This window comes from Apus apus, chromosome 5 (assembly GCF_020740795.1).
Source record: "Apus apus isolate bApuApu2 chromosome 5, bApuApu2.pri.cur, whole genome shotgun sequence".
Taxonomy (NCBI): Eukaryota; Metazoa; Chordata; class Aves; order Apodiformes; family Apodidae; genus Apus; species Apus apus.
In genome coordinates, this window is record NC_067286.1 from 41,828,914 (window position 1) to 41,842,872 (window position 13,959).

Genomic DNA, 13,959 nt, shown 5'->3' on the forward strand with positions numbered 1-13,959 from the left:
TCTAAATTTATGCTTTTTTAGTTTAAAACCCTTTAATTTAATACCCCTTGTTGTAATGCAACAGGTCTTACTAAAAAATCCCTCCCCCTCTTCCTTATAAGCTCCCTTTAAGTACTGAAAGGCTGCAATAAGGCCTCTTCAGAGCCTCTCTTCACCAGGCTGAAGAACCTGAACTCTCTCAGCCTTTCCTCACAGGAGAGGTGCTCCATCACTGATGATTTTTGTGGCCCTCCTCTGGAGCCACTCCAACATGTCCATGTCTTGGGTCTCACAAGAGTGGAACAGAAGGGCAAATCACCTCCCTTGACCTGCCAGTTGTGTTTGTCGGGGGGGGGTACACTTTCTTTGACCTTCCTTTTCTACCCACAGAAGCCCTTCTTATTACTCTTCACATTCCTTGCCAAGTTCAGCTCCAGCCATACTTTGATCTTATTTACCCCATCCAGTGAGAGACAACTATGAATCATTCAAGCAACTTGACTTCAGAGTTTATTTGTGTAAAAATGAATTTGATTTGTTGTAGTCTATTCTGTAAACCAGTATATGAGCAGATGCCTAAAGGCTAGATCAGCCTCATTAAATATGGTTACAAAAATTATTCTTCATTAATTTGTCTGACCTGTTTCCTCATATTAAAGCAATAGCAGTTGTACGTGCTTTCAAAAGGAATTTAAAAAGTAATGCAAAAATAATGTATTTGTTTTGTAAATATTATCTTACATGAAACTGGGTGATACCACAGTTTGTTGCACTTTTCTAAACAATCTGTATTTAAAGATTTTTGTAGATGGCATTCATCAGTTAAGTAGGCTTGTTGCGTACCATCAAAACAAAAGCTCAACAAGAGTTGTTGATTGCACCAAAACTTCCATTAAACAACAGTCAAAAGTTGTTTTTCAAGTGAGTTTTTTAGCTTTCTTTGTCAGTCAGATTTCAGTCCTGAGATATTGAAGCCAAATTTCCCTTTAGGGTTACATAATCTTCATGTGTCTTAAACTAGTCTTCAGTGGACAGTATTGAATTGAAGAACATACCTCTTTGCTTCTGCACTGGTTCAGTAGGATTTGCTCCTAAGGCATCCTAGGATTCATCAGTTAGAAGTGACTTTTGAGGGGGGATGAAACACTCTCTCAGAGGATTTTAATTTGACGTGTTCATTTGAATAAAATTGCCATTATGTCATCTATAGATTTGATGGACCTCGAGGAAGAGGATATGACAAATTTGAAGGCTCAAGACAGAGAGGGCCTCGTTTTGACTCCCAGCGCTCAGAAGGATACAGATCACGTTTTGACAGACAGAATACAGATGGACAGTCTTCAAGTAGATGGGGGACTATCCCACGAGGACCTGCAGCACAGTTTTATACTTCTTCAAATGCATCACATGGACATGGTTCCCGACCTAGTGGTCCACAATGGAGGGGGCCCAGGCCTCATTTGGGACAGCAACAGCAGCAGCAGTCACAGACAGAGTCACAGTCAGAAAACAAAGAAACTTGTACAGACGCAGGTGATGATCAGCAGGCTGTAAGCGGAACACAGTCTGCTCCCGATGCAGAGAGTGCGGGTCCCATTGAGCCAAACCAGGACCTGACAAGCACTCAACAGGAACCATCCAAACCTGAAGTCAAAGAAACTAGTTCAGACCCTCCTAAAAAGTGGACATGGAGTTCACATGATCCTAATGAGCAAGTAGAAGAGTCCAAAGCACCTACTCCACCTATTCAGAACCAGAATTCACCATCCCTTTCTAGCAATCCTATAGCTTTGCAGTCAGGTATTGCTAGAACAGGTGGTGCGGTAACCCCTGTAACAGGAAATCAGGATTTGGATTCACCAGACAGCCAGTTGGTTGCCTCAGATAACACTCAGGGCGTACCAGGACCAGAAAGCAGAGGGAAGGGGCCTTTTATGCATGAAGATAGAGGCAAGGGACCAGTAAGCAGGGGAAGGGGCCAGGGCAGACTGGATGATGGCCGTGGCTGGGGAATGGGCCGTGGCCGTGGGATGGGAAGGATGGATGGTGGCAGGGGAATGGGAAGGATGGATGGTGGCAGGGGAATGGGAAGGATGGATGGTGGCTGGGGAATGGGCAGGATGGATGATGGCCATGGGCGTGGAATGGGCAGGATGGACGAGGGCCGTGGCAGAGGGTATGTATACAGGAACAGAGGGCAGGCTAGGCAGGCATCCATCCGTGGCAGGGGGATGTTCAGGAGAGCAGGCAGCAGGGAGAGGATGACAGATAGGCGGTCAGGCAGCAGGGAGAGAATGCCAGATGGACGGTCTGGCAGCCGAGAGAGAGGACTGGGTGGACGGTCTGATAGCCATGAGAGGGTATTCTCTAGCCGAGACAGAGAGCTAGCTGGGCGGGCAGGCACCCGAGACAGGGGACGGGCTGGCAGCCGGGAGAGAGGTCCAGTCAGGCGGGCGGGTAGCCGGGAGAGGGAGCCCATGCGGCGGGCGGGTAGCCGGGAGAGGGAGCCCATGAGGCGGGCAGGTAGCCGGGAGAGGGTCCCCATGAGGCGGGCAGGTAGCCGGGAGAGGGTCCCCATGAGGCGGGCAGGTAGCCGCGAAAGGGGCCCAGTCAGGCGGGCAGGTAGCCGGGAGAGGGGCCCCATCAGGAGAGGAGGTAGCCGGGAGAGGGAAGCAGTTAGATCTGAAACGGGCAGTATAGATAAACCCATTCACCTGGGAGATGACCCTGACAAATTGCCTCCATACCATCGAGATGAGAGGGGTTCTTGGAGTCATGAAGATGATATAATGCAGGAGGAATTTCCTTTAGATAGTCAAGATGGACCTTCTTTGGAGCATGAACGATTGGGTGATTGGGAAAGAGATCGATACTGGAGAGATCACAATGATTATCAGGATGATTCTGTAGATATGTATGACAGAGATGACAGGTTGCAATCCCACCATTCATTGCCTCCACTATCTCCCCTACCACCACTACCTCCTTTATCATCTGATCATGACAGACGAGATACATGGTGGGATGACTGGAAAAGGCCAAGACAGAGGGAACTAGAGAGAGATTTGGATAGGACTGGAAGATCCTCAGATGTGTATGATCAAGATTTAGACAGAGAATGGAACAGAGACTGGGATATGAGACCGATGGATGACAGAGAAATGGGGAATCGTGACCTGGATATCCCCCCTCTACCGCCACTGCCACCTCTTCCACCTCTGGACAGATACCGTGAAGATAGATGGAGGGAGGATAGGAGCAGAGATCATTATGACAGAGACCTCCGAGACAGGGGGGAACTGAGGATTCGAGAGTATCCAGAGAGATATGACACGTGGCGGGAGAAGCAAGACTACCTTCCTGAAAGGACTGACTGGGAGAGGGAACGGTTATCGGATAGGTGGTATCCAGATGCTGGAGACAGACTGCGGTCTTTGGATGATCATTCAGATTCATCGCTTCCTCCACCTTCATGTTCCTCTGATATGCTGGGAGCAGATTCAAACCTGGACTCTGACCAGTCCTTGGGTGGAGTGATGGTCCTTAGCCAAAGACAGCATGAGATAATTCTGAAGGCTGCCCAGGAGCTCAAAATGCTTCGGTGAGTTGCCCAGTTCTGTCACTTTGGGTGGGAATCCCATTCTGTGGAGATCATGCTCCTTTCCTAATTCATTATTTGATTTATGCACTAATGGCTTAATTTCTGTTTGGTACAACATGATGGTAGGAACTCATGTGGAAAAAATATTTGTAGTTATCACAGCTTTTGTAGATGGACTTTTTTTTCTTCAATAGGTGGTTGTCCCTTTCCCGATGAATATGGCGTTCCCTGTTTGTTACTTTGCAGGAAGAGATCTGTCCACATCACCTGACCAATCTTTTTGTTATCCTTGAGTGAGCTTGTTGGTAATTGTTTTCAGTCTTTTTGCTAGTGTCAGATGAGCTCGCTGATGATTTTGTTTTAATACTTAACCTGTCAAGATCTACATTGCTATGGTTCTTAATTCACACAATAGGTCCTATTTAATTTTTAGATACTCCTTTTAATTAAAGCATATGTGTGTTGTTGGGTTTTTTTCTTTTTACTGTTCTCCCTTGTTTGAAATCCAGCATTGTCAGTGAATAATTTTGTACAGTTTTTTGGTTGATCTTATTTCTGAGGATCAGCATAAAAGCAGTGATAACAATCAGGATTTGAATGCAAGAGTTCACCAAGACCACATCTTAGGAAGCAGCTACTAAACTTCCTAAGGCTTTAATAGGTGTTAATTTCAAAATAACTACAGGAATATCATCTTAAACATCAGAAACATTCTAGGGCTCAGAAAATTAATAGTATTCGAATGAATGGAGCTGCCTTTGTGATTTGGTGCATGGGTTTATATGCACTGAATGTATTTTAAAAAAAAAAAAAAAAAAGGAAAGATAAGTTTCCTTGACTATTTTCAGTGAAGGAGATTTTTAAGATTGTAGAGGAAAGAGGAAGCATCTTAGAGGCAGATTCATGTGGTTCATCCTATTCATAAGTTACTGAGAGACAGCTAAAGTTTGATGCCTAGTAAAGACAGAGGTTTAGTTTCATAAAAAAGATACTATGCTAAAATAGTGGGCAATTAAAATGAATGTTTGTTTATTATTACATTTACATCAAACTATGTTGAAAGATACAGAGACATTTTGCACTTCTTTTGAAACTGTTTTGTTTTCAAACTCATAAGATTGCTAAACATCTCCCCATACGGAAAGCACTAGTTGCACACCAGAATTCAAGGAAAATAATTTTTAAAATTAAAGAAGAACTTTTATTCTGAAAAATTTAATCTTTTGCTGTGATTAAATTAACTGGCGTTAGTATCCATGTAGTCTGTGTTATAGAGCAATATTTGCCAGAAGTTAGGAGCAACAAATAATTTTCAGTTTCCTGACTTTCTTGTTGCCTCAGGCGACCAGGCATATGTTTTGCAGTTTAAAGTGACTAGCTGCAAGCCAGTGGATTTAATCTAAGGACCACAATTTCGGAATCACTGCCTAAATGAATAATTTATTAGAGCTAAAATATTTAAACATGGAAGTGAAAGCATTTTATTTAAGAAAGCAGATACATACACCTCTTTCTAAGCTAGTAAAAAAGGAGAAAGATAAACATCGTACTCACTGTACTGATTTTTAATTTAATACAAGGATAATCTTAAAAATAAGTTACATTGGTGCTTCTTACCAGGTTCTTATAAGCAGGTGACCCCAGTCTGAACAGTAGGAACAACTTCAAGAAGACTGCTTATTACTTTTTTTTTGAGCCAAGAGTCATACCAGTAGTGTGGTGCATAACTGCTTCATCTGGCTTTGCTTTTGTTGTATATAAATCTGCATACTCTGAGCTGAATGCAGTTCTGTGTTTATCTGGTGTATTTTTTCTAAGCCAGGTGTAAAGAAGAGCTTTTAAGTGGTAGCATTTGCTCATTTTATGCAGTGTACTAATGCAGCACTTTGGATCCCTTTCAGGGGGTCAAGTTCCCCTTGCACTGAACATTGAACAGATGAGTTGCTAGCCAGCATGGCCTCTGCTGTTCCTGGTACAGAAGGATCCCATTCTTAGTTATTCTTTGGGCACTACATTGATACACTGAATTAGTATGAACAGAGTTATTAGCAATAAAAAGATGAAAAGATGCAAACAAACTCTGAATGGGAATTGTATTGAGTAGATAGATCTTTGTAATCCAGGGGTTGTAGTATTCACTACTGGTCCTTGTCCCCCCTCCATAGGCTAGGTAGCATTTTGATACATAAAACAAGGAAACAAAAGCTAACATCACCACTTTGTTTGTAGGTGTTGGAGTTCCTGTTGCACTTTATTGGCCTTGATCCTCTTACTCTGCAGAGAAAGTCACTGAGAGGACTTAGGCACGCATCTCTGGGTTTCTGACTTGTGGAAGGTGGTGTCAGAAACTAAAGCATAGCTTTCCTTTTTACTGTCAAAGTCAAGGGGTTCTAGCCAAGCACAAAAGCATAACTGCATATTGCAGAGGAAATTTGTGATTGAAAAAGGAGACAGCTAATACATGAAATATCTCCATGGTTTGGTGAATGTGAACAGGGATTTCTGACCATGTGAAGCTTGTTGTGTCTGTTTCTGCTTTGACCTCTAATGCTAGTGTAATACTTGGTTTTCACCATGAGCTTTGATTTCTTTAGTTTTTCATTTAAGCTACAGACTGGTAACTCTTCCTTGTGATTCATATGCAGAGAGCAAAAAGAACAGCTGCAGAAGTTGAAAGAGTTTAAACCTGACATTTCCACACAGGACTCTCCTAGATCACAGAACACAAGCACAAGGCCGGGTGCCTTTCAGGTAAATTCATCTTGCATTAATTTAATAACATGATGGGCAGCAATTACTGTTAATGTGTATGTCAGATCAGTTCTGCACTCTGGTGGTCAAACTTCTCTGTGGAATGCCTACTCAGCAGCCCTTACAACCTCGGCAGTCTTCTGTTGAGGCAAAGCAACTTCATACTTACTTTATTTCTTTATTTCTTTAGATTTTCCAAAGGCTTTTTTACTCATTCAGTCCGCTGTGTCTTTGAAGCTTGACCCATTGGATACAGTAGCACATGAGTCTCAACAGCCTAGACTGCTGTGGGATGATGATGTGCAAGCAATGGTCAGCTCTTCTAAAACAGGAGCATAAGGTTTATGTTCCCTGCCTGACTAGGTTCTGATACAGTCTTTAATTCTGATCTTGCTCTGCTTTTTGTACTTTGAGCTCTGCCCTGTCTGAAGAACTTAGAGAGAAATTTGAAGATGGGTGCATCAAAAAACTGAGATGTTTCAACACAGAATGGACATTAGCTTTCTGTTTGCTGTCTTTATTAGGAATTCTCATTACCCTCTGAAGCATCATAAAGTGCATGGAAGCTCACTTTTGTGTACTTCATTACTTCATCTTGCATTGTGATTCAAGTTATTTCCCTGCTGCGTAATGTCCTGGTTGATTCTGGGAACTCTTCTCAGCTGCTTATATTTGTTTTTTTGATAATTCATACACTGTCAGAAGCCAACTGAATTTCTGCAGTCACGTTAACTCAGGTTTATAAATCCTTGGAAAAAAAAAAAAAAAAGGCAATTTTGTTAAATATATTTTAGAGGAGGTACCTGAATCAATTCACAGTCTTTATTGTTCATCATATCTTAACCTTAAAATTACTGGGGTTTCATTACCAGTAAATTTAGCCATAGTGACCTCTGGGTCTGACATTTAGCCACACCAAGCTTTGTTTTTCCCTCCCTCCAGAGCATTATTATGCAGTGAATGAGGCACTGCAAGTTTTCTTTTTACCTAATTGTCCTCTTCCTTGTTTACAATTTCTATAAAGTAAAACAATTGAACAGATTTGCTACCAAGCGCTACAAATGCATTGATGCCTTTAGGAAATTAGTTTAATCAACTTGGATACTTTGTACCTCAGATTACTTCACCCATCTACCCAGAGGTATTTATACAACTGTCTTTCTTGGGATTCCTGCCTTCAGACTTCTGCTGTGATTTGAACTGTTATTCTACAACCATTCTGCAAGTTTTGTTGCATGTTGCTGATAAGGCTGCCTGTAACTTGGCATCAGCTGTGATGCTGAAAAGACTTGTGACACAGCACTTGGGATTCCTTGGGGGTATTTGGTTCACGAAGGAGTTTTGTTCTGTTGCTTTTTCTACTGGGCAAGACCTCCCCGTTTCTTATGTTGATATGATACTGATTTCATTAAGGGGTTTCCTCTGGGAATTTTCCAGTGACTTCCAGAAAGAAGCTGGCCTTATCAATCCTTTTGTGCATCACGAAGTTGACCTGCTTTCAGACTTTTTCAGCCTCCTCACAGACAGCAGGATTCTTTGCAGACAGCAGGACTCTTTGGGCATAAAACCGTAGACACTTTTGAACTGAGATAGGCCTACTGGAGCTTAAATTGGTAAGGTTATTTTGAAGGAGAAAATAAATGCTATTTAAGCCTTCATGTTGTAAACAAACACCAAATTAATTCAGATCACTATTTCTTAAAATATTGTCCTCCTGCCTTGATGGAGGTACTAGAAAATGCTTATGATTTTCTTAGCAATTGCTACTGTGCTTACTGACTTACAGAGGATGAGAGAAGGTTAGTTTACAGATCTACATTAAAAGTGCTTTCTGCATCTAGGTCTCTTCTCACCTATCTTCAGAGGCACCAGTAGAAGCCCAAGCTTTTAAACCTTCTCCTGCTGTTATTATAAAGCCTCCCGTGTTGTTCAGACAGCCCACCCCTGTGACAAGACCAAGTGCCCCACTGACAAGGCCTGCTACACCAATGACAAGGCCACATGCTCCAGTTTCTACTCCAACTACAACCCCAAGTCATGGTCAGTCTTTAAAACCATCACCTTCTGCTGTGGAACAGGAACGCTGGGATGAGGATTCCTTCCACGGACTCTGGGACACAAATGAGGATAAAGGAACAAATACGGAGTACGAGTTGTGTAAACAGGAGTCAATGATGCCTCCACCCATCTCTTCGCCTGTGAAAGTACCGGCTGTTCACATCTCTGTTCCGTCAGCTGTACCAGTGTCCCTTCCTCCAGTTATTCCACCAGTTCCTAAAGCACCTGTGATTCAGCAAACTGTGGATTATGGCCACGGGCGAGGTGAGTATTAAGTGTTATTTTGCATGATCTGTAACGGAGAGCTGATTAGTCCTTGTAGCTTCTTTCTAAAGGCATGTGCCACACAGAGCATGCTGTAGATGTTGTCCAGTTGACCTGTAGGCTGTGTACATTGTGATCTGATGCTATGTAATGTAGTTTTCAGGAGTCTCTAACCTCCAGCTTTGAGTTCAGTGTTTTTTCCAGTAGTGACCTGTTTCATCTGAACTGGATGGTATATGGCCACATCTGCATCTAATAAACACCAACTGATGTGATCGTATGTATGTGTTTTATTTAGGTTGTAACTGATACTTTGCCTTAATCTATTTGTAGCTGTGTGTGGAAATAACTGTCCTAGAAAGTATTTTGGATTTTTACAGTTCTTAGGTGAGATTCAGTAAACTAAAGCAGAATGTAGCTGGTGTTTGCAATGTTTATTTACTGCTTAATGGATGTGAGATTCTGCCTAAACAGGGAGGGATACAGAGTTCTATTTCTGAAGGTCATGTGCCCTAAACACAGGCATTTAACACACAAACAGTGAAATACTTTGATTTTTGTTATTGAACTTCTCAAAGCTAGAATTCCAACACTAGTTTTTTAATAGAATTTATTTCCCTCATTCTTAGTTTTTAACAAGAGTGAAATCATGTTGTAAAGAAGTCCTTACATTGTGCATTGTTGTTTAAAGAGCGTTTTTTCTCTGTCTGAGGTGCCATAACATGAATGGAAGCCATATCCATTCCATTAAGTAAATGTTTTACTAAAATCTACTAGAAAAAATTGTCACTGTTAGGAATCTAAAGTGAGCATTTCAGTTAATATTCTTGATATTTCAGTAGTTCTATGAGTTACTGAAATTTTCAGAGAATTTGAATGTTTATCATCTTTTTATGGTGCCTACTACCTGAACTCATCTGAAAAGGCAGAAGTCCCATTCTTAAGGTAGTGTTACACATATTTACACACACAAACCCTCTTCAGGCTTTCAAAACCACGGAGTTCTGTATGTTTGCATAGCTGTTTTTGCAACATCCACTCATAATAAATTTGGGTAAATTATTCCAGTCACTTGTAATGCCATTAAGCTAATTGCTTTTCTTGGCAGAAAAAAAAGGAAATCGAAGAAGGGTATTTTAAGACCTTGATTTTTTTTAATTATTATTATTTTTAACCAGATATAACTACCAGTAAAGTGGAACAGATTCCATATGGGGAGAGGGTAACTCTGCGTCCGGAACCTCTGCAGGAGAGGCCAACATTTCAAAAAGGTAGGGAGTGCTTGGCTGGCTCTCAGACAGTTAGTTAGCTCTTCAGAAAAGTTGTAGGGCACTAAAAGCATATTTTAAACCAAGTAACTCTTGTTTAAGATAGAACTACCTATTTTTCTTCAGAGGCCCTTAAGAATAACAGCTTGTATTGTCAGGAGGAGTAATGCAGACAATGACCTAGCCACTTCAAAAATTCAGTTTTTTAGCTTTAAGTAGGATTTCATGGTGTGGTTGTCCACCACAGTTTGGAGAAGAGATTTATGGCTGATTAAGTCCATCCTAGCCCTCACATCATATATTTCTATATATTTTTCTTGTACTCTTGTTTCTTACTTTTCTTTCAGAAATAACTTTTAGAAAGGAGTATATTTCATTAGTTTGGATTTCATGGGTTTCTCCTTTCAGACCATCCTGGTCGTTACAACAGAGACAGAGATCGTGAGCCTTATTTTGAGCGCCAAGGCAATTCCAACACAGATCATCGGGATTTCAAGAGAGAGCGGGAATTGCACAGAGACCGTGGTTCTGTGGATTATGAACGAGAGAGATTTGAAAAAGAGCGGCATCCCAGAGATGACAGGTGTGTGGTTTCGGAACACTATCGAAATAAAAAAATTCAGGCTGGATTGGGTAAAAAGCTGTCCATTTTGCCTGTGATATACATGTTCATTTCTCTCTGGAATCTATAGCAGAAATTCTAGAAGTAGGTGAAATACTCTTTTGGCAGGGTTCTTCCTACTACCCCTTCAAGGACTCAGTCTTACCGTGACAAGAAAGACCATCCTACCTCCAGGCGGGGTGGTTTTGATAGACCACCATATGAACGAAAGACGGATCGTCCAGCGTATGATCATGGGCCTTCCATGTTTGGAGGTACAGTTTCTCAGTCTTGAAGCCCTGCTAGAATATTATGAAAAATAAAGACTTATGGAGGTAAAGATTAATTGGGAGAAATTGAACTGATTTGCAGTATTTCTTTGTTCAGAATATATAACTCAGGAAAATTTATTTGGGCAGTGTCATGTGGTTTTGTTTCTCAGTGGTGATGAGATTAGGAACACAGCAGTTACATACTCTGCTAAAAAATTGTCTTTTGGTTGCAATAGGTTCAAGATTAGAAATTTGAATTATTCTGGGGACAAATCTATGAATTTATCCTAAAATAATTGTCTGTTTAAATCAACACAACTGAGTTATGAACATCTTAATTTTTTTATTTTACTGAACTAAGAACATTCTTCTGTCCAAACACTGGAATTTGAAGGTGATCGTAGAAATTTCCCTGAGGAAAGGATTCCTATTTCTGCTCCATCAATACCTCGTCATCCAACACCTGCTCCACGAGTAGAAAGAAAGCCAGAATCTAAAAATGTAGATGATATTTTGAAGCCACCGGGACGGGATAGCAGGCCAGAGAGGGTGAGTATGCATTCTGAAAGCAGCAGTCAGTTTCTACAAGATCTGTGTTCAGGTAAAATGTTCATGAGTGTAGTGTGTTGGGAACAAGCCTACATTTGAGGACGCTCTGGAAATTCTCTTGATTCCTTTGCAAATGCCTAGAGTGTTGTAGCATAGCAATTGGGAGTCCGCAGGAGATTTAAACTTCCTGGGAATGCTGAAATGAAATTCCTGTTAATGGGAAATGTGAATGTATTTTAGACTCTTCTGAGGTACTCATTTGGGTTTTTAATTTATCAGAGGAAAGACTTGGCTTTACACAGAGGTTTAGCAATGCACTATATAAAATAAGAAACAAGACGATTCAGGCTATAAAACATTTAGACAAGTTTCATTTCAGTCAGTTTTATCTAAACCAGAGCTATAACATCTTCTGCAGTATGAACTGCTGAGATGATTAACATAATATGTTCTTATTCTGTAGAACTACTACCATTCTTCACAATCTGGTTTTATAAAACAAATAGGCAGTGACACTTTTTTTGATGATATGCAAAAGGAAGGGTCCAGAGCACATAATTTTCTAGAAGAAAATTTTTGCAAAAGAGGTTCAGTTAAATGTAGTACAGTGTCCCATCTTCTTACATGATCTCTATTTCAGATTGTAATCATAATGAGAGGGTTGCCTGGCAGTGGAAAGACACACGTAGCAAAACTTATCAGGGTATGTAAACAGCTGCTTACTGTGTGGTGTTGCTTGTCTTTTATGTGTGCTTCCTCTGTTTTCTTTCTGTTTGTCTAGGATTTCAGCCTGTTGTTATTTAATGTTCCATGTCTTCATATGGCCTGTGAATCCCCTCCACTATTAGCCAGTATGAGTAATACTGCTCTGTTCTTGTTTTGAGTATAGAGCAGGGAACTGCTGTTTGCAAAAATTGTTCTAAAGATCCCCTGTAGCAGAATGGAATTTTTAAAGCAAGAATATGTTTTCTTTTTGCTTTCCTCCCAGGATAAGGAAGTAGAGTGTGGAGGACCTGCACCAAGAGTGCTCAGCCTGGATGACTATTTTATCACTGAAGTGGAAAAAGAAGAGAGAGACCCAGATACAGGGAAAAAAGTGAAAAAGAAGGTACTCTTAGTTTCTCATGTTGACAAAGAAATGAGACATTCTGGAACAACACACCAGCAATCAGAATTTCAGTCTGTGGCTTTGGAAGAGTGCAGAAGTCTGGGCTGGTTTTTAAAACAAGTCAATATAACTGAAGGGCAGAATGGGCAAATTCTTAAAAGTTGACCTGGAAGATGTTTTTCTCATGCCATTGGACTTTGTAGTCACAACATTTAGCAGTTGAACCTTAGAAATGTAATAGGTGTCCTCTTTTAATTGCTTTTGTCGTTTATAAAGGTGATGGAGTATGAATATGAAGCTGATATGGAAGAGACCTATCGTACCAGCATGTTTAAAACTTTCAAAAAGACCTTGGATGATGGCTTCTTCCCCTTCATTATTCTTGATGCTATCAATGATAAAGTGCGACATTTTGAACAGTTTTGGAGTGCTGCAAAAACCAAGGGTTTTGAGGTAATGGAGCCTAAAATGCATTTGAACTTGCTAGCACCTGTATACTGGGATTTCTAAACTTTGGAATGCAAAGTCCTTCCCACATGCAGGGAAAATGCTGTCATCTACAGTTAAAAATTTACCTTTCTTCAAATGTACAAGTGCAGAGTGCATCACCAGGTGGAAAAAGAGCTCTAAAAATTGATGTACAATAGCCAATATTTTCTTTTTCTTTCTAGGTATACTTAGCTGAAATGAGTGCAGATAACCAGACGTGTTCCAAGAGGAATATTCATGGACGCAAGCTAAAGGACATCAGCAGGGTAACAGCAGGATTAATGATAGTTTTCAGTGTGCTTTCAGGCCTGCTGTTGTTGGAAAACAGTCAACCTCTTTTTAGACTACATGATGCTTACACTTGTCCTCTGAGATGAGTCAGTAGTTATTTCATGGGATTGACCAAAATTACTTCTCTTAAGTACAAATACATCTTGTTTGTGATCAGGAACCCAGTTATACATTGAATCTGTGATATTTTTAGAGGTACTTCATTTTTGTTTGGTTTTTGTTAGATGTCTGATCACTGGGAGGCAGCACCACGTCATATGATGCGCCTGGACATTCGTTCTCTGCTGCAAGATGCTGCTATTGAAGAGGTGAGAATCTCTGCTTGTTAAAATTGCAAATTATGTGGATGTGATGACACTGAAAATAAAAAGCAGAGAAAGGTATGGTCATGACTGGGCAGTTGTACTTGGCACTGTAGAAAGCCAGTATTCCTGTCAGACAAGTATATTCCATTGGTCTTAGCCATTATCCAAACATGAAGGTACATGTGACATCACCTTTTTGGAGCCCAGACTTACACACTTTTGAGTAAGAGCTGAAGCTGCTTTGCTCTTTAGTAACTGTTGAGTACCAATTAAAGAGGATCTTTGATCTCTCATATTTAAACTCAGTGCTTTTTCAGGTTACTGGATTAATTGGATCATAATTTGAGAGAGTAATTTGATTAAATTTGTTTATTTACTTATTTTAATTCCTCTTGGTCCTTGCTTTGAAAAGTACAGACCTGT

General features: G+C 40.7%; 1 protein-coding gene across 11 annotated transcripts in view; it reads left to right on the top strand.

Annotated features, from left to right (window-relative positions):
- Positions 1 to 13,959, top strand: part of YLPM1 (YLP motif containing 1) — a 47,698-nt gene that overhangs the window by 9,717 nt on the left and 24,022 nt on the right. For 6 of the 11 annotated variants that reach the window (XR_007889690.1, XM_051621330.1, XM_051621333.1 and 3 more), the window contains exons 5-16: positions 1,190 to 3,580; positions 6,226 to 6,331; positions 8,173 to 8,653; positions 9,832 to 9,924; positions 10,330 to 10,504; positions 10,652 to 10,797; positions 11,156 to 11,343; positions 11,984 to 12,046; positions 12,332 to 12,451; positions 12,728 to 12,904; positions 13,123 to 13,206; positions 13,456 to 13,539. Coding sequence is in view for 10 of the 11 variants with exons in the window: in XM_051621330.1 (XP_051477290.1) it covers positions 1,190 to 3,580; positions 6,226 to 6,331; positions 8,173 to 8,653; positions 9,832 to 9,924; positions 10,330 to 10,504; positions 10,652 to 10,797; positions 11,156 to 11,343; positions 11,984 to 12,046; positions 12,332 to 12,451; positions 12,728 to 12,904; positions 13,123 to 13,206; positions 13,456 to 13,539 (4,108 nt within the window). In the remaining variant the exon portion in view is untranslated. The remainder of the gene's footprint in view (positions 1 to 1,189; positions 3,581 to 6,225; positions 6,332 to 8,172; positions 8,654 to 9,831; positions 9,925 to 10,329; positions 10,505 to 10,651; positions 10,798 to 11,155; positions 11,344 to 11,983; positions 12,047 to 12,331; positions 12,452 to 12,727; positions 12,905 to 13,122; positions 13,207 to 13,455; positions 13,540 to 13,959) is intronic. The other 5 variants (XM_051621326.1, XM_051621334.1, XM_051621325.1 and 2 more) reach the window with 5 other exon arrangements.